This window comes from Homalodisca vitripennis, chromosome 4 (assembly GCF_021130785.1).
Source record: "Homalodisca vitripennis isolate AUS2020 chromosome 4, UT_GWSS_2.1, whole genome shotgun sequence".
Lineage (NCBI taxonomy): Eukaryota > Metazoa > Arthropoda > Insecta > Hemiptera > Cicadellidae > Homalodisca > Homalodisca vitripennis.
The window spans coordinates 160,481,645-160,501,651 of NC_060210.1; the positions used below are offsets into that span (position 1 = coordinate 160,481,645).

General features: G+C 32.4%; 1 protein-coding gene across 1 annotated transcript in view; it reads right to left on the reverse strand.

Annotated features, from left to right (window-relative positions):
- Positions 1-8,934: 8,934 nt before the first annotated feature.
- LOC124360466 (monocarboxylate transporter 2) overlaps positions 8,935-20,007 on the reverse strand; it is a 75,657-nt gene continuing 64,584 nt past the window's right edge. Inside the window, exons 4-9 of the mRNA XM_046814121.1 lie at positions 17,521-17,706; positions 14,481-15,262; positions 14,113-14,335; positions 12,837-13,076; positions 12,196-12,321; positions 8,935-11,082 (exon numbers count right to left, since the gene is read on the reverse strand). Coding sequence (XP_046670077.1) covers positions 10,913-11,082; positions 12,196-12,321; positions 12,837-13,076; positions 14,113-14,335; positions 14,481-15,262; positions 17,521-17,706 — 1,727 coding nt within the window. The 3' untranslated portion in view covers positions 8,935-10,912. The remainder of the gene's footprint in view (positions 11,083-12,195; positions 12,322-12,836; positions 13,077-14,112; positions 14,336-14,480; positions 15,263-17,520; positions 17,707-20,007) is intronic.

A 20,007-nucleotide genomic window follows, 5' to 3' on the forward strand; every position in this document is an offset into this window, starting at 1 on the left:
AAAAACACATGATTGATAAATAACATATCATAGAGGAAAATAACCAAACAGGATCGGATTTGAAAGTAACCAGCAAACCTTACGAAAAAGTATCTGCTATTCCTTCACCACCTACTTTGACTTTTCAGAGAACAGCATAGAGTATAAAAGATGGAAACTAAATCTTATATTTATTATATAAGGGGAGTGTGTGGCAGAAATTTTGTTCCTTACAGCTAGTTCTGCTCTTCAAAGGATGTATATACCATACTAAATTTTGTGTTCAGAGTTTTAGACTATTTTTATCTTATATTAATTACCTCATTATTATGAATTGATCATTTTTCATTATTGTGAGAGTTTATTAGTTGCAATATCCTACGAAGATTTTTCATGTCCCGTGTGTTCCCATTAGACACTCAAAAGTCTCAGCTTCCTCCTCACATATGAAAAGAAAAATATCCCTCGAGATAGTACTCTCATTCAAGGTCATACCACATAAGCTCTTGTAAAGGTTATCTTTAACTTTGGTACTACTAGTGACATATTTAGTAGTATCAATATCACAATTGTGATGAATGAGCTATTAACCATTAGTATCTTATCGTGTGTAGCATACATGTTTTGGAGAAACACAGTCTATACAGTAGAATCTAGTCTTCAAAATGTAGTTTAATTTCTACAAAATGTTACACTTTCGTCTGAATATGTGTTTAATAAATTGCTTATTAAACTTCTTTTGTATGATGTTGTTTTATTAGTTACTATGCTGGAAATACTGAATTTAACAATCATGATGATTTTGCTGTTTTTTTAGTTTATGCAGTTTTTGGGAAATGCGCTGAAGTTGCTACACATTTAGTTGAACACAGCGACAGTGTTAATAACATATTGCATAGCATTGGCTATAGCTTTATCGTTAAAGTTGCCACAGCAGATTTCATGTACTTTATTTCATTATAAGTATCAGTGACCTTATAATGAATGGTAAACCTCAATTTCTTCCTTATTACAAAAGGGTCGTTATTTTATATAAATCAATAATTCTTTATTTATAATCATTAAAATTAGAATACATGTAAATATTCTTCTACGCATAATGAATGGTAAACCTCAATTTCTTCCTTATTACAAAAGGGTCGTTATTTTATATAAATCAATAATTCTTTATTTATAATCATTAAAATTAGAATACATGTAAATATTCTTCTACGCATTAATTAAATTTAACATGCAAAGATAAATATATTTTCTTCTTCAGTAATCTTGATTCTAGCTCATTTTTTTGCACAAGCGTTTCTTATACAGGAAGGTGAAATTTTCCATTGTTTTGTGTTGTGTTAATGCACAGCTCCATGCCTTGTTAAGTCTTCATAAGAAAGTAAATATAATACAGAGGGAAAGTCAACGTTAAAAGTCTGTGTCCAGATTAAGTTTCGACTCACTCTTTCGTTGTAATACCCGCTATAGCTCACCGGAAACAGGAAATTTTAGTTTTCGGTTCCTATATGTGACAATAATTAAAACTAGTAACTAGTAACATAAAAGAGTACAAATTAAAAAATATACATTGAAATAACAGTGAAGAACCGCAAGTACCAAAATGAGTTTCTGCAAGGTTCTCTTCAGCCAGTCATTCTGAGAGCCTTTTTGTAATTTCTTTAAACGCTACAAGTTAGCACTTGAATATCTACCCAATCAACTATCTCATATTGCTTTGGAAAAAACATGATATGCTATTGTAGTTTCTGATTAACTGACTGCTCAGGTTCTCTTTAGGCCAACATTTTCAGGGCTAAGTACTTTTTATAGATTGTCTATATGGCTATCCTATAATATATCACTGTCAAGAATTGCAGTGATGTTTCAACATGTTCACGTTCTGAAGATCAGAAAGTTCTGTTGAAATAATCTTATTTTTTTCCAAAATACATCTGTTTAGTTTCATTTTAATCAATAACAAGATCATTACACATATAATATTGTTATAGTAACCTTACCGTTGACAGTTATGTATGTGTCAACGTAAGAGTACCTTAGTAGATCGTTTTTAAATTAAATGATTATTTAAATGATTATTAAATGATTATTCAATAAAACACTCGGCAAATATTGAATCCACTAAATATTTATTAATCTTACCAATCAAGCTAAATATAATATCTACTTAAAACTAGGCTGGCTTTAAATAATTACTTGTTCACAAAATTCACCAACTTTCACTAATTTATTCTATTACAATCACTAAATAACTATTACGCACTAAATTGCTAACTAAATTGACTATCTAAGTACAGTCTATTGTACTTAGTACTACTTAATAATATATATATATATATATATATATATATATATATATATATATATATATATATATATATATATATGTATATATTATTATTAAATAGTTATTATTATTATTATACAGGGTGATTCATGAAGTTCTCCCCCCACTTCTACAGCACATTGTACTAGTAAAAATAATGAAAAAATGTTATATAAACATAGGTCCGAAAACGCTTCGTTAGCGAGTTACAGCTAGCGAAAGATTTCGCCTGAATTCCTGGGTAAAGAGTAAAATAAAGCCATACTGAACTTTTGGAAAGGTTAATTAAGTAAGAAATATCGTGGATTCTTATGTATTTTTACCTGATAAAGCTAATAAAATAGCTTTCAGAACTGTACCTGTAGTAGTTTTTGACGGATTCAGGGTTAAATGCAAAAAATTGGGGCACGAAACAATGTTTTTTTAAGTTTGATGTACAATAACTTTGTTAAATTGGTAATAAATACATAAAATCAACAAACATTAATTGTAGAGAATTTAATTCTGAGAAAATTGATATAATCAAAGTCTAAAATAAAACAGAAATAAGTACCAAAAAATCGATTTTATTCAGTATAATACATTACTAGTTTTAAGCCAAATTAATCAGGTTGGGCCAACCGTTACGCACCTTTTTATAATAGATGTTCGAAAATGCGGCCATCATTATCAATACATTTTGCAGCACGTTTGTGTATTGCTTTTGTTGCGTTTATTAATTTTTCAGGACTTCCCTGTATCTGCACAGCCGAATCCATAATACGGGCAATTAATTCATCACGAGAATTCACTTTTGTCTTGTATACAATGTCTTTCATCCATCCCCAGATGCAATAATCCAATGGAGATAGATCTGGTGATCTTGGTGGCCAAGGGTGAGGCCCTCCACGACCAATCCAGTGTCCAGGAAATTTGATGATTTAAGTAAGCAGAAACGGCACGTGAAAAAGTGAGGAGGTGCTCCGTCATGCTGGAAGTACAAATTTTGTCTGAGATGTAAAGGAACATTCTCTAACAGCTGCGGCAACTCTTCTTGAAGGAAATGCAAATAGAACTCAGCATTTAGGCGTCCAGGTAATATGAAAGGTCCAATCAGCCGATTGTGCAAAAGGCCACACCAGACATTGACGCTAAAATCGGTGTTGAAAGTTCTGTTCCACTACCTCATGTGGATTTTCTTCTGCCCATGAATGTTCATTGTGCAAGTTATTGACACCATCCCGAGTGAATTGTGGCCTCATCCGTAAACAAAATACGCTTGTAGAGTTGATTATTAATATTCAAAAAGTTGCAAAACTCCAAGCGAAGCGGACCATCCCCTAGCTGTAGATGTTGAACCTTTTGTTTATGAAACGGATAAAAATTTGTTTCGATTAAGTGACCTCCACACGTTGACTGCGAAACTCCTATCCGCCTAGAAATACGTCGTGTACTTACACCTGGGACTGCGATGAACAGCATTAATAAACAATATCATCATCAAGTTGGACAGCTCGTTCATAATTGGTTCTAGTACTTGGTAGTGATCCTGTTTCCCGAAGAGTACGAAAAGGTCCTGAAATTGTTTTGGTATCTGGAATCCTCCTATTAGGGTAACGTAGTTCATATTCTTCTACAGCAGCTCTAGCATTACCATTACAGTAACCCAAAATAAAAACCATATCAGCGTATTCCTCTGATGTAAATAAGTAAGGCATTTTTTTCGCTGAATAAACAATCGAATTATAACTCACAGAAAAAATTGCATTTAATAACACGATTCACAGAACCCGATCTCCTGCTGTAACTTGCAAAACACCACTAATACACAGTTCTAACGTAACAGTACAGAATACCATTGTTGATCAGCTGTTATTCGTGCGTTACCAACTTAGAAATTAATATAATAAAAAACTGCATTTCGATGATTAGTTAACAATAATGGGAAAATGTTTGCTTCATTTATTTTCGAACATTTGATGTAAATTTTTATTAAAAAAAAATACAACGTAATAAAAACATGATATTTTTATTACAAACACAAATTTATTTAACAGTTAATCTTGTTTTCTCAATTTATCTCATCATTAAGGAACAAACATTTTGTTTTTGTTTTATTTTAACTAAATACCGTACGGTATTTCTTTACAGCTAGTAATGTATTATACTGAATAAAATCGATTTTTTTGGTACTTATGTCTGTTTTATTTTAGACTTTGATTATATCAATTTTCTCAGAATTAAATCTCTACAATTAATGTTTGTTGATTTTTATGTATTTATTACCAATTTAACAAAGTTATTGTACATCAAACTTAAAAAAAACATTGTTTCGTGCCCCAATTTTTGCATTTAACCCTGAATCCGTCAAAAACTACTACAGGTACAGTTCTGAAAGCTATTTTATTAGCTTTATCAGGTAAAAATACATAAGAATCCACCGATATTTCTTACTTAATTAACCTTTCCAAAAGTTCAGTATGGCTTTATTTTTACTCTTTACCCAGGAATTCAGGCGAAATCTTTCGCTAGCTGTAACTCGCTAACGAAGCGTTTTCGGACCTATGTTTATATAACTTTTTTCATTATTTTTACTAGTACAATGTGCTGTAGAAGTGGGGGGGAGAACTTCATGAATCACCCTGTATAAAGTATGTACTGTATGTAATAATATCAATCATAATAACTTATTAAATAGTTATTATGATTATTATTATTACATACAGTACATACTTTATATTATACATACAGTTTAATATAAAGAAACAATTTTTCAGTGAAATAAGCAAGATATGAACTTTAAAAAGTCTATATGCATTGTTTTACAGTAAAAACAACAAACAAATTACTTAGAAAAATGTCAGTTATGTATTTTTGTATAGCAGATGAAATCCTAGACTTAGCTGCAGTGTCCCTCCATTTCTTGATCTACAAAATGTCTATTGGAGCTGAGGTTGGGTTCTGCTCTATGTATTGAAGGGCGATGTTGAAAGTGTCCTTCGCATCAGTGTTTGAAATCTGGGTAGGGGGTTCGTCTTCTTCACCATACGAGTCCTCATTCACAGTATCCTTGTCATTGTTTTCCATAGCAGCGGAAATAATCTGGTCGTCATTGAACTGTTCGTAGGATTCACAGTCTTTGTCACATTCGGTTATTCACTTTTTAACTTCATTGGCAGGAACGTTTGGCTCTAGAGTTTGTAGATCTTTAATGATTTCCTGTGTGTCATTGTTTTGCTCTTCTTCGGTCTGGCCATTTTCACTCATAACGTCCGGCCAAAGCATACACCATGTGTGTCACCGCAGTGTGTCAGGTTTCAATTTATCTCATGACACGATTGTGTAGATAGCATTTTTGATGTTCAGGGTTTTCATAGCCTCAAATATGTTACAACTGTCTTCAGATTTTTCTAAGATTGAGCTGATGTACTTTCTGCGATATCGCCTATTTAACCATTCAATAGCTCCCTAATCCATTGGTTGAATGAGTGATGTCATATTTGGAGGGAGAATGAGAGCTTTTAAGTCTCCTTTCACTAAATCATCTCAGATGGATGTGATGTGCGTTATCCAACAGCAGTAGAGCACGGACAGGCAGCTTATTTTTGTTTCAAATATTTTTTAACTGATAGGACAAACTTGTTGAAAAACCTTGATTTGAAGAGGTTGCAGTCCATCCAAGCAGATTTTTGATTGGGGTAATAAACCGGCGAGGAAGATGGATTTATATTTTTGAACGCTCTAGGCTTCTTGGATTTGCCAATAACGAACAGGAGAAGCTTGAACGTACCATCTGCGTTGCTACAACAAGTGACTGTTATCCTATCTTTCATAAGTTTTGTTCCTGCCATGGATTCATTTCAAGCTGCAGGTGTTTTTTTTTTTTTAACATTTAAAAGTTTAGCCCTGTCTCATCGATATTATAATCTTGGCAAGGTAACATTTCATTTTCTTCGACAATTTCTTGGAACTTACTGAAAAATCCTTAGCAGCCATGGCATCAGCAGATAGTTTTTCAGCAGAAATTGAAACATACCGGACTCCATGACGGGTTTTCCAGCGATCAATGCAGCACTCACTAGCTGGAAACTCACTTCCGGCTTCCAGTGTTTTGTGAAAAATTATTGCCTTTTCTTTTAAAATTGGTGTAGGTTTTGGAGTTTCTTTTCTTTTTTCTTGACAGAACCACACCCACAATGCATTATCAAGCAGTTTAAGATCATGTGTTCTGTGATTCTTAACAGCGTTTTCGCCATCAATCATAATTATATATGATTCAATGTCTTTCCTATTTTTCCTCCAATCCTTAATTATGAAATCGCCCACATTGATTTCCTTTGCAATTTTTTGGAGCAGTTCTCCTTTGTCCAGTCTTTGTAACACTGCTAATATTTCATGTAGTGAAACAGTTACTTGTTTATGTTTTCATCCTGAGAAGTTTAAAAAAAAACAACTCTACATTGTGTGTTGAAGCCAACAAAATATAAAACTACACAGTACAATACAAAAACACGCACATCGTCAGAAACAACACGAGAGATGACACAGCTCTAAAGTGGGCAAGAGATAATAACCGTAAACAATGGCGAGCGATGGGTGGTGAGTCTTTGACAAGTCTTTACAAGCTTGTGAGATCGAGCATGGTTAAATTAACCGGAGGGTGGACCAGCTGAGGAGTTCTACTGTATATACATGATGTAATATGAAGGAATCCTCTGACATTTTTTAAACATAAGTAAACACACATCAAGTAGATATTATGTAAGTATTCATGGTTAAGAGTATCAAAGCTTAACCCGGATTTTATATTATGTTTTGCACGTGCAGGAGCATTTCTGGCTCAAATTTCAAATGTTACATCTAAGTCTGCTTTGTTACCCCGATAAAAAAATACAAATAAACAAGTTTTAAAAACTTACTATGGTCAAGCGTTTTGAACTTGTCATTTACTTCCGGCCTGATATCTCCTGTACCATAGTAGAGTTTGGCTTGTACTATATATATATATATATATGTATATATATATTGTTTAGCACATTAAATTCTAGACTTAGCTGCAGTGTCCCTCCATTTCTTGATATAAAATGTCCATTGGAATTGAAGTCAGGTTCTGCTCTATGTACTGAAGGGCGACGTCAAAAACTAATTATATATATATATATACTGTAAAACTGAGAACCCTATCTTTCGTTAAAAGGTGCTTCGTAGCTCTCAAAAATCTGCTTCAGCCAAAAAGTGTACTTCCAGCAATTCTCTTGTAATCTACTTTCGGTCTAATATACTTTCAGTAACATAGTTGAGTTAGCCTTGTTGTCCCAATGAAGAAAATATACATACATATGTATGAATGAGAACCTATTACAGCCTAGGGGTAAATCCTCCCTACTTCTAATCTACTAACCAGTATAAGGGGGAAATCCTTATTAAGTTCATGCAACATTAAAAAAAAAATTTTTAACATTAAAACCTAGTTTATAGGTTTTGTGTCATAGAAGTCTTGTTATTGTTTCGGACTGTAATCTGAGAAAGAATAGATCATGGACAAATTCTTTATTGACATATTCAGTTGAGAATAGTACATTGCGTCATATAGTACATATCATGTTTCTAATTAAATTAAATTATTTAAGAATTCATTTTATGAATAAAATGGTCTTTCTTGTAGCCAGTTGGTCAGTGCATTTTTAAGACGTTTTGGTGGTTCTTTTCTTAGAGGTTCTGGAAGTTTATTGAACTAAAGAGCTCCTTTGTATGGCGGCTTCTTTTCAGAGAGACTCGGGTGGTGGACTGGAAGAGTAAAGTTTAAAGCATTACGAGTGTGATGCTGGTGGAAGTCTGTTTCTGGTTTGTTCTGAGTTGACAGCATGCAGGATTACTTCTTGAATGTAGAGGTTTACTATGGTGAGGATCTTCAGTTGTTTGAATGCTTCACGGCAGTTTTCTTGAAACTGGAGTCCTGCTAGGCATCTTATTGCTCGCTTTTGCTGTTTGAGGACTCTCTCCATGTTGCATTTGGTGGTACCCCCCCCACACAGCTATGCCATATCTGAGATATTTATGACTCAAACAATGAAATGTAAGCAATTTTAGCTGAGTCTTTGCTGCTGATTTGTTTTATTTTACGCATTACATAGATGCTGGTGCTTAGTTTTTTGCAGAGCTGTTCGATGTGTGGTTTCCAGGTTAAGAGTTCATAAATTAGTATACCAAGGTGTTTTGTTTGATTTTTTGGTTGTAAGTTAGGGGTTAGAAAATTTTTGTGTGTGTTTTGTAGAAAAATTTATTTGGATGGTTTTAATATTGTCTAATACCAAATTGTTTGAGTGGCAGTACTGTTTAGTTGTGTTTAAAGTGGTGATTAGGTTTTCAGAAAATTCTTGACTACTTTTGTTGGCTATTGTAATGACAGTGTCATCTGCATCCATAACTGTGTGACAGAGGTGGCCCAAGTAATTGGGTAGATCGTTAGTGAGAAGCAGGAGTAAGACTGGTCCCAGTACTGATCATTGAGGTTTATCAGTGTTCATTTCTCTGTTGTTCCATATGCTACTGTTAAACTGACAAGTAGCAACATGTTATTTGAGACTGTTGATATTTTGAATAATATGTTGATACATTGTTAAAAACTTTAAACTTAAAAAAGAAACTCATTGAATTATTCAAAGTAACTTTATTTTCAAACAATCTCTCAATTTACATTACTACAGATTTATTTACACTATACATAACAAAGTTTATATACATATAAAATTGTTCATGTATCATAAAATATATCCTTATTAATAAGATATCATATTTTAAAATAAATAGTTAAAAAACGTTATTATGAGTAATGAACACATTTCATTGGGATTAACAATGAATTTTCTCATAGGGCTTAACAATGAATATGTAGCTTTATAAAATATAAGATTGTAATAACATCTAAAGGACGTCGGGCTTTATAACTTAACACATAGCATTATTGTTATACTAAATATATACAAGTAATAAATGATAGTCAATGCACTGGTTTAATTATTTATAAAAGTGGTTTGAATTAAAATTTGTTTGTATTAAAACAAAGTTATGAAACTTTACAGCAAATAACATTATGGATTAATTGTTGAGGGAAATAAGCAACATTAATTTTAATGTCTTAAAGAAAGAGAGAGAACTTAAGTCTTAAAATATGACATGAGTATAAATTTGACCCTAACCATTTCCAAATCCTCACTCCTATTGTTTGCTCTGATTGTTGTTTGTCATTCCTGAGCTAGAATACACTTCAATGACACCACTAAAAATATCACAAAACAGAATTCTAAGCACATTCTCCTGATTATGAATATTCAGAGAAATAATGTTTGCTATACATGTTTTTCGAAGGAAAATGAGTACCTTGGTGATATTTGTGTACTTTGATACAGTATTTGTACTAAACTGTACATCATAAAACCACTTAAGAAAATATGTTTTTACTTTTGATAGCTATTAATCATTTATATATATATATATATATATATAGGTAGTAATATTTTTCACTTACACATAATTCAACTTATGTATGGTTTTGAAGTAATAAAGGCAATTCATATTTATTTAATGTACAACTCTAGTTACATTAGTATTTGAGTTACAAAGTTCGAAAAAATACTTTTTCATTTCATGTAATTTCAAGCACTGGTTATATTACTATTTCAACAGGTAATGTTTCAGATATATTAACTTTTTTGAAGCAGGAGTCTTCATTCTTTCAAAAGTGCTTTAATTCCGTCTACCTACATCATTCACGAAAATACCAACATTTGACAAGTGGTATAGGAATTTTCAGTACAGATCCCAAAGAGTATACAATGGCATTAGTTGTGTTTTTATGCATTAAGGGAAAAATTGAAAAAATACATTTTCAACCTGCTTTGTTTGATGGCTATTAATTAAAATACATTAATATTCTATCCCATCAGGATTAAATATCATCATGATACAGTGACAAACTACAATAGGTAGGTACCTATTCCATTTATTTCTCAATAAACAAAGATCTAATACAGGGATGTATGGTTAGGCTATACAAACAATAAAACCTGACTCTTTACATCGATCATGACATTTACAAAACATACTGCTGTTCTGATATCTCAAGTCAAGACTGACATTATGAATGTTGCCAACATTCCATATAAGCTTATTACAAAAGATTTTGTATTTTTGTCTGACATGCATGGAATGTGCAATTGTCAAGAGTACACATTATTAAAAAATATGAAATTCTATAATGTATTGAGTTGATATATGTAACTATCTTAAAAGCACTGTAACAATAATAGGTTATCTCTGAAATCTGTTTGAGTTATACTGTCTATTTTAATTAAAAAAAAAACTATCATCTCAAACATGTATTATTTAACATACAAATTAGCTACCATATATATATCTAGACTTAGGTTTAAACAAATAAACAGGTAAAATAAATTAAATGAGGCTAAAATTACTTATTCTACACCGGAATATTCATGTGTTATTGTGATGTGAGCATTATATATGTACAAAAGATAAAAAAGCTATTTATAAATATTTACAAACAAAGATTACTTTTTGTAGTCTTGTTATTTGGAATTATTACAAGGATCAATGAGCTAAGTTATCTCATACGACTTGGTCTTGTATTGCGTCTTTAGCTTCCTTTTTAGCGTTCTTCTCATTCTCCCACTTATTGATCCAGTTGAGGGGGTAACATATGGCCCCGGACAGGAGTATGAGGCTGCCAGAAATGAAGAATGTTATGTTGTGGTCACCAGTCAACTCCATGAAGTAACCTGTGGCAATCGTGATGACTTAATAAAGTAAAACAGTATCTTTATTTATATATCTGTATTCATTATGCATGTGTTAAAAATAATATTACCTTGTCATACTAAGTATTGCATAATTTTAATCCTCTCTTGACAATACATCACCACAAAGTAGCCAAACAAATGCTTCAATCAGGAGTATTTTATTATTATAAATTATTATGGAATGAATAATGAATGTAAAGTTCACTTGTTCCTTAATTATAATTGCAATTATTGAACTATTTAAATTTCTCAAAGTATCTGAAGTTAGCCAAAGCAAAGAAATTATTAGGTAGTTTTTACGATTGTTTGCAGTATTTGTTGTGAAGCCTGGAGGAGAGTGCAACAATATTGAGTATCTTTCCAATGCCAAACTCATAATCTTCCTTAAAGCAGAAGAAAATAATTTTTGTTTCTTTTAATTGTGTTACATGTTTCAATTTCAGTATAAAACCCTTTTGGATTACTAGCCACAAGACTTAAACATAGATTTCTGCCCTAATTCATAAGTCCTCGCTGGCATTTTGAGACTTCCAAGTATTAAATCAAGCAAGATTTGATTTGTATTACATTATTCTTATCTATAACCCTGTAAACACAGCAAAATGCATACATTTTATTTCAATAAAAATTCTTATTCAAAAGTTTAAAGATAAAATTATGATTGTTGGTTAAACGTAAACATGTAGATGATAAGAATTTTATGAATATCTTAGTTATAAATCCCTTCAAAGAATTTTTAAATTATATTAGTTTTGTAAAAAAGTTTAAATCCAAATAATAAAATTTAATTTTAACTTTAACTTTAAACAATCATGTCTTTATTTTAATAAACAATAATTTTAAATACAACATTAGTGGTTTATATTAAATGTTACATTTTTGAAGTTTTTGAATAATAAAATGGCATCAACATACCGTACAAAATATCTCTAAAAATAAAGATACTTTTGTTTTAAAGTAGAAAAGAAATTTAAATTATGGGCACTCAAACATGCCAACCTAAAAATTGTATAACTCTATAAAAGTGTGAAGTATAATGTCCAGCATGGAAAGAGAAATGTTTGTTACTGTACACTATTTATTGTAATGTACCTGCTATGGGAGACCCTATAGACGCAGCAACACCCTGGAAGAGTAGCAGTAATCCAAAACCGTTTGTCAGTTTCTCCAAACCAATGAGGTCGACAATGAGAATGGAACGAAGAGAAGCAAAAGCAGCTAAAAACCAGTAAAGCAATCTATTAGTACTAAAATGTAAATTTAGATTAAAATATTGATAAAACAATTGATATATTCCAATAATATTTAGGTCCAGTATATTATTTAAAATAAAAACAGAACTTCATATACATCACAATAGGTATTTATACTGTAATATCAAAATAAGCTGAATGATGCAACAGTTTGGATTAGTAAAAATAAAATATATTTTAGTACATTTTAAAACATCGCTTTCTACTTTTAGTCTTTATTTGAAACTTTTAATTTAACTCCTTAACTACATCTGGCTATTTACCGTTACTGTTCTAAACTCCATGACAAAATAATAGAATAATTATTCAAAACCCCTTAGAGAGTCCGCATTTTTAATTTTTTGAACAAATTATTTTAACGAATCCAATGTATTATTTATTGAAATTTATAATTTTATGTAATTTCTTCTGTGATGATTTGAATGAAGTATTTTTGACATAATGTTCAACAAAATACAGTTTTTAATGTACAAGGCTTACATGTTGCCAATCCGAAGACAGCAGCATAGCCGAACTGGTAGTTGTTGGACATGGAGACTCCACTGAGGATAGTGGCTATACCGGCCACAGACAGTGCAATGTTGTTGATAACTAGAGCATTAACTTTGGGCAGGCTGGTGATGATACCGCAGGCCATACGTCCAAACGTGTTAGTGATACCAATAGTGGACAACAACCACTTGGCCAGCTTTGGGTCCATGCCTGCACTCAGTGCTCTGTCTGTGGTCAAACAATATTGATCAACCAGTATTATAAAAAACAAAGTTGTTTACAAGTTATTTAATCTGCAGATTGCACTGAAATGTTATAAGAATTAACTTTGTACAAAAATACATTTTCAAAAGATAAATATTAAATTCTTAAATTATTGTGCTACTAGTTCTTTCACATTTTCCATGTGTTACTTCATGCAAAATTGTTGTTAAATTAAGAATTTGAGTTTTGGATAACAATTTTTATTATTACTTTTTATCTGCTTATATTTTAAGGATTTTTATCTCAGTTTGATGAAGATTAGTTAGTTTTTTATTAAATTAGCTGTAAATGTAAGAACACTCAAAATACACTTAATTTGCTTTCATTGATGCTGCCCTCAGTAACTATGAGGTCTGATGGTAAATAAACTGTGGACCTCTACTCACACTACCAACATTCTCACTTCACATACTGTTCTCCAAATTAACATCATAGTAGTTCCATGTTCTAAATATTTATAGAAATCTCCTTAACAATTTAGTTGAGAAAACTTAAAGCATATATTTTTTCACCACCATAATATGTTCAAATACCATATGTTATTATCTATTATTTAGAAAAATGTAAGCATTTATTCATTTGTGAAGTTGACTGATCATTGATTTTGAAAGGCCTTGCAAGAATAAAATTAATTTTGGAAAATGTGTAATCATTTACTAGTGATATTAAATTAAACTGCTCTCATTATATGTTCTGCTCTCTAAAATTGTTCATTAAAGCATATAGATAAAATAAATTAAATGATCTTAATTGATTTTTCACTATACTAGCCACATCTGTTCTTCAAGACACCCTTAAAATGAACTTTTTCTGAAGAAAGGAAACCGTATCAAACTACATTGTTTAAATGAGTGTGAATTTGACAAATCATGACTGTTATCATGTACAGTAATATGTCATCACAAAATGTGTAATACAAATGGTTAAAACATGATACTTTATAAATGAATTATACTTTCTTTGGAGAGGAAATCATTCGGTTTTAATAAATTTGGATTACCTTGTAAAAACATGTAGGGAATCATGAAGCCCATCATTGTGATGAAGCCACTAAGACAGAGGATAAGGAAAGTAGGTGAAGTAAGCAGGCTGATATCCAACATTGTAGCTAGCGTACGCTGAACGGCCTCAGGACATAGAGTACACTGAGAGGTCTCCTCCTCCAGCACATCATTGAAGGTGGGCAGGCGCGTCACTGCCATTGTGTACTCTGGTCCATTACCCTGCACCAAAGTTTGTTTTCAGGCAAATACATACAGCTGCATCCTAATACTACAAACAAATTCATGTGGTTTAATAATAGCAAGATTTTACAAACTATAAATTTTAGCAATAAATAAAAAGATATATTATTTGCCAAATTCATACCTCTGTGTATTGTGGTAGCCGACTGGGGTTAGCTTGCAAGAATATATCGTCCCTGTAGAAAGGTCTCACACCTGATGAAATTGTGGCCCGGCGACTCCTGACCCCACTTCGTGTACTGCTCTCAGAGGCAGTCCTGGCTCGAGGATGGTACCTCAAGCTGATACTGTTCCTACGAATATCCGAAGCTTCCAGGATGGCAGCTGCAGCAGCCAGTCGATGGACACTTGATCTTCTGTAGTGATTGTCATTGTACAGATGTTTTGCTAAGAGAGCATCGTCAGGAAAATCGGCTATAGAGTCATTTGATAACTTGGATCCTTTACTGTTGTTTGATTTGTTGCTAGAACAAATCTGACCATTGACTTTTTTATCCTTGTATGTAATTATATCGAATCTACCCTTATTTCTAATATCTCGAGCTTTGTGGAGTGAATTATTGGATTGGAAGAGATTCTGAACAGTCTCACGACTGTCATTCAGTACTTCACGAACTGTAGCGTACTTCATGTTATGACCTGCTTTTAGAAATCTCTTAATGTCTTTTGGGGGCTGAGCTGTGATACTGACTTCATTATCAAAGCTCAGTTTTGAGTCTGCTCTCTTTAATTCCTCCCTGGCGTGTTTGATCTTCATCAATAGCGGCAACTTGTTTGATGTCACTGTCAGCTGCTCTTCGCTTTCCTCCCCTTCGTTGTTCCCATCTTCGTCACAAGGCACAGTCACTTGCACAGGAAGAAGAGGACGGAACAGAGCTCCAAAAATGGCACAGTTGAAAATCATACCTGAAAATAAAATTAACATTAAAAGTATATTTTTTTTTCTTTTAAATTTTAGATTGAAAATACAGAATCATAACACTAATATTATAAATGTGAAAGTTTGTTTGTTTGTTTGCTACACTTTCATGTATAAACTATTCAACTGATTCTCATGAAATTTTATATGAACAGTCTTAGAGTTCCTTGTAAACATTTTGAAAATGTTCAGGCATCAGAATCGAATGCCTATTATTATTTTGAAAATCCCTCCAGGCTATGCCTCACTGGTCTCTAAAGTTGCATTACAGCAAGCAATTGTTGTTAATTAAAAGAGCCTGTTAAATGTAATCAACTGTTCTATGTAAACATTGTTTTGTTATCACCAATTAAATATTAATAATTAATTTAAATGTTATCATAAATGTGTTACATTTATAGTTTTGAAAGCATAGAGTAAGCTTGATAGTAAAATTTCTTATTTCAACCTTTTCTGTAACTACTGTTGACCCCACAGAGTGAGGAAATATCCAGATATGAAAATTAAAAGTTTTAATACACTTTTAAGTGTACATTTATCAAATATTAAGTGTGTAGTCCTTGGTCAGTACTATATTGCGGATATAAAAGACAAAGTTATTATCTAACTTTTAATTTATATTTAAATATTGTTATAAAACCCTTCTTAGTTGTCTTTTAACAGAAGTAGGCTTTGCAGACCTGTGTATGTATATATATATTTTCTTGATCCGAGAAACAAGGTAAAATCTAGTATGGTTCAAAACATACTAAGGCTGGAGTAAATTAAAATGGCCATACATGTACAATTTTCACATATTTTCTAACTAATGCATTAACACATTCCTTTTTTTCACGATAATTTAGTTTTCTTGCTTTCATAAGACACTGGAAAACAAGCCATGGGTAAATATGAGATGAAAACGTTTAGAGTGAGTGTATGAGCTCTGATAAATAAATCTGTGTGAGTAGATGACCTTTCTAACTCTAAAATTCAAAGATCACATCAGAGACATGAATTTAATGCCTGGCAACGTTTTGGCACTCTCCAAAAACTGACATACGGAAAATAAATGCATTTTTTGCCAAGATGAACATGCTAACTGTGCCTACTTTGGTTACCTGCTTGCTGAGACACTTAGCCACACAACCCAGTGCAAAGTCGAACCATAAATCTTAAAAAAATACATAAATCTGCTATGGCAAGGGATGATGATTAGTATATGCTATCACAGTTACAAGAGGAATTTCCCTGTGTTGTCATATCATCAAGTATCATTCTTGCATCTAATCTCATTGCTTTACAAATTTAGCAATCATATGTATTTACATCGCCTTATTTGAGGAATTAGCAAGACAAGAGTGAACCCAGTGTAAATGCAAATCAGTCTAAATCAGAGCAAAACTGCACTGCATTTGATCTTCTATGCCGCCTTCTGTCACATTCATTCTATTAAATGACACAAGAAGCAAATGAGCCATCTCTGACATCTTGTACTACTGGCAACAAAGAATTGATATCAAAGGTAGTATCATTTTACAAGCTAATCTTCTTCAGAATGGAGATGGTAGAGATTAATACATGTGCAAGAAGGTTTAGGGGATAGTTACATGTCAATGAAGGATTTTTACTCTCTGAGAACAAAGGAGAGGAAATATTTGCAACTTTGTGTAAACATATGCAGAAAATCTCCATATTCATGGCCTGGACTGTGGCCAAAACAAGTACTCTTGAATTGAACATTCGAGCTTTACGTTGAACATTCTTGATCACATCAATAATATACCCAGACAATGTCCAAAGGTACTTGTAAGTTTATAAAAGGTTTGTTCACTTGCCCATAAGTATGCTTTTGCCAGACAATACGGTTATGAAGAAATATTTTTGGTTAAACTCACTATTTCATATAGTAATAGTCTTAAAACTGATTTTGCTTTCAGCCATGGTAATAAATTAATTCATATTCTTCTTTATAATTATTCTTTTATTACAGAAAGTGCCAATTCTAGATTGGAGATGGAACTTATTAGAACGACGTTCCAGTACCGTCCTGAAAACAATGTTTGTCAACTCATATTTTCAAAATATTTCCTGAATTTTTCTTTCTTTTGGGATATATTCTAGACTGCCTGAAGGTCATAGTTCCACCTATATAATTTCTAATTCTAGAAATTAAGTACTGGAAAGTATTTTACTTTTTAAAATAAACTTATTTTCTAGATAAACTTAAGCTAAAATACATAAGTGCAGAGAATTATAATTTTACCAGCCTGAATGAGGATGGTGCCTCTCCAGCCAAAGTTGTCAATAAGGTACTGAGTTATCGGAGCGATGAGGAATGTGCCGATGCCTGAGCCACAGACAGCAATTCCAGTAGCAAGAGCTCTCCATCTCTCAAAGTAGAACCCAGTTGTGATCACAGCCGGCACATAGATCAGCCCAAATCCTATTCCTGTAACATTCATATGCTGGATATTGAACATGATTGCCTGATAAATTCTGTACCAGAATAACTAACAAACTTTACTACTAAGTCTGGTCTAAATGATTATGTAAATTTAACATTGTACTAAAATGCATCCAATTTTAAAGCTTGAAACTTGTTTGCTTGCTTGAGAACATACTATGAAAAGTTATTTTACTTATTATCTTACTATATAATTTAATATTAAATAAATACAGTATATTACTATTTATGGAAACATGACATATAGTTTTAAGTCATAAACTATGAGTACTTTTATGATTTAATGTGTCCCAAAACTGTTCATAATAGAGGTAGAGATGGTTTGGTGTTTATACAGATTGAATAATAACTAAGGATACCCCATACTAACCTTTTGATCATACTTAGAAATACCAAACTGGGTATACCTATGTGGGGTACAAAACTGCACTTTTCGATTAGTATTACAAGATTGCCTCTGCCCCAAAATACAAAATATTGGGTCCAACTTAACAACATTTAATTCAAAACCCTGTTAAGTTACACATTGTTTTAAAAGGCTTTATGGAATAATTAACAGTGAAACTTAAGAGGTTGCTAGTATCTCAAGTTAGTACACATCAAAGTGTGACATTTAAACTCATTTCAATAAATTATTTTTTATTATAAAAGTGAAATAAAAAGATTTTTCAAATGGAAATGTTTGTAATATGAATGTTCATTAATTTGGCTTAATAACCTCAGTGTTTTCATAACAGGTGCTCAAACTATCCCCGTCGACAGCCTGAAAATGTGTTAACATGTTGTAAAATTCTGGAGGCAAGTTGGATGGTTCCTGCGGATCTCTTTGAACTTCTTGCACAATTAAGTTCTCCAAATCATTTATGCACTGTGGTTGTGATTAATACATATTGTCTTTAATGTAGCCTCACATAAAATAATCCAATCTTGATAAATCAGGTGACCTTGCAGGCCTCTAGATACTCCCTTCTACCTATCCAACATTTGGGAAAGGTGTTATGTAAATATGTGTGGACATCCTGACCGTAGCGTGGAGGTGCTCCATTTTGCTAGAACCAGACTACATCAAAGTTATTTGTTGCTAACCAAATAATCTGTTGTTACAACATTTCCAGATACATTGCGGAAATAAGATTTCCTTCATTAAAAAAGGGTCACAAAAAATTTACTTTCTACAATACCCAGCCAAACATTTAGTTTTTATGAATATTACATATGTTGCTCTTTCATCCAGTGATGGTTAACATCAGAACAGTACTGCTGGTTGTGCCATTTAGCATAATTGATGCTTTGTCAGTGAAAACAGTGTTATTTAACACTACTGTATTATTAATAATATTCTTTATCATTAACTCACAAGATTGAACTTTTCCTCGTTCTCACTTCAGGCGATTGAAGTCGTTCTCAGAAAGTTCATGAACTAAGAAGATTTTTTAAGTTTTATATTTATTACTGCCTAAAACTTTACATGCTGATATTTTGATAATGGGCCATGTGAATAAAAACTAGTATAAGCAAATACTAGGGATTTCTTAAGTAAATGCTACGTTTTGTGTGAATAAAACACACTAGCACTTGCTAGGGGTAGTAAGTTCTAGAGTTTTCCCCGGACGAGTAGTAAATGCTTAAAAAATGATGTGAATAAAACTTTTGAAGTAGATTGTTCTGTAGCACATGCTTCAATATTTTCAAGCCTGGTCTGGGGCATGCTAGACTTTTTCCTGGCATTTACTACCTGTCTGCTCAGTCCACAGTTTGTTGTTGATCATGGCTGAGTTTATGCCTATTCGTCAACGTAAAATTTTTATTCTGTTCGCTCTAAAAAAAACTAACGTAATTGTAAAGAACTGTTAAGGTTTAACAGTGAGAGTGTTTGATTTCCTTGTGGCACAGTTTCTTGAAAGAAAGTGATACTCGTGGCGGTGGTATTTGCAGAAGACAGCAAATGGAAAATATTTCTGAGGTTTGTGGGTGATCCTGGCTTTCAGTCTGGTGTAGCTCAAGATGTGGGTGTAACATCGTACTACTGCCAACAAGACTATAAGGTACGTGATGAGTAGAGTAGTTGAACAATCACACAATTGGATACGGTTTCCAACTACAGCTGAAGATATGACCGAGGCTAAAGTTTTGTGGCAGAGACATTTTTGTTTGCCGTCTGTAATTGGTGCCCTTGATTGTACTCAAATTGAGATACAAAAGCCTGGGCTGCACGGTGATGAGTATATTTGTAGAAAAGGATATCCTAGTATAAATGTCCAGGCAACATGCAAATGCATTGGAACA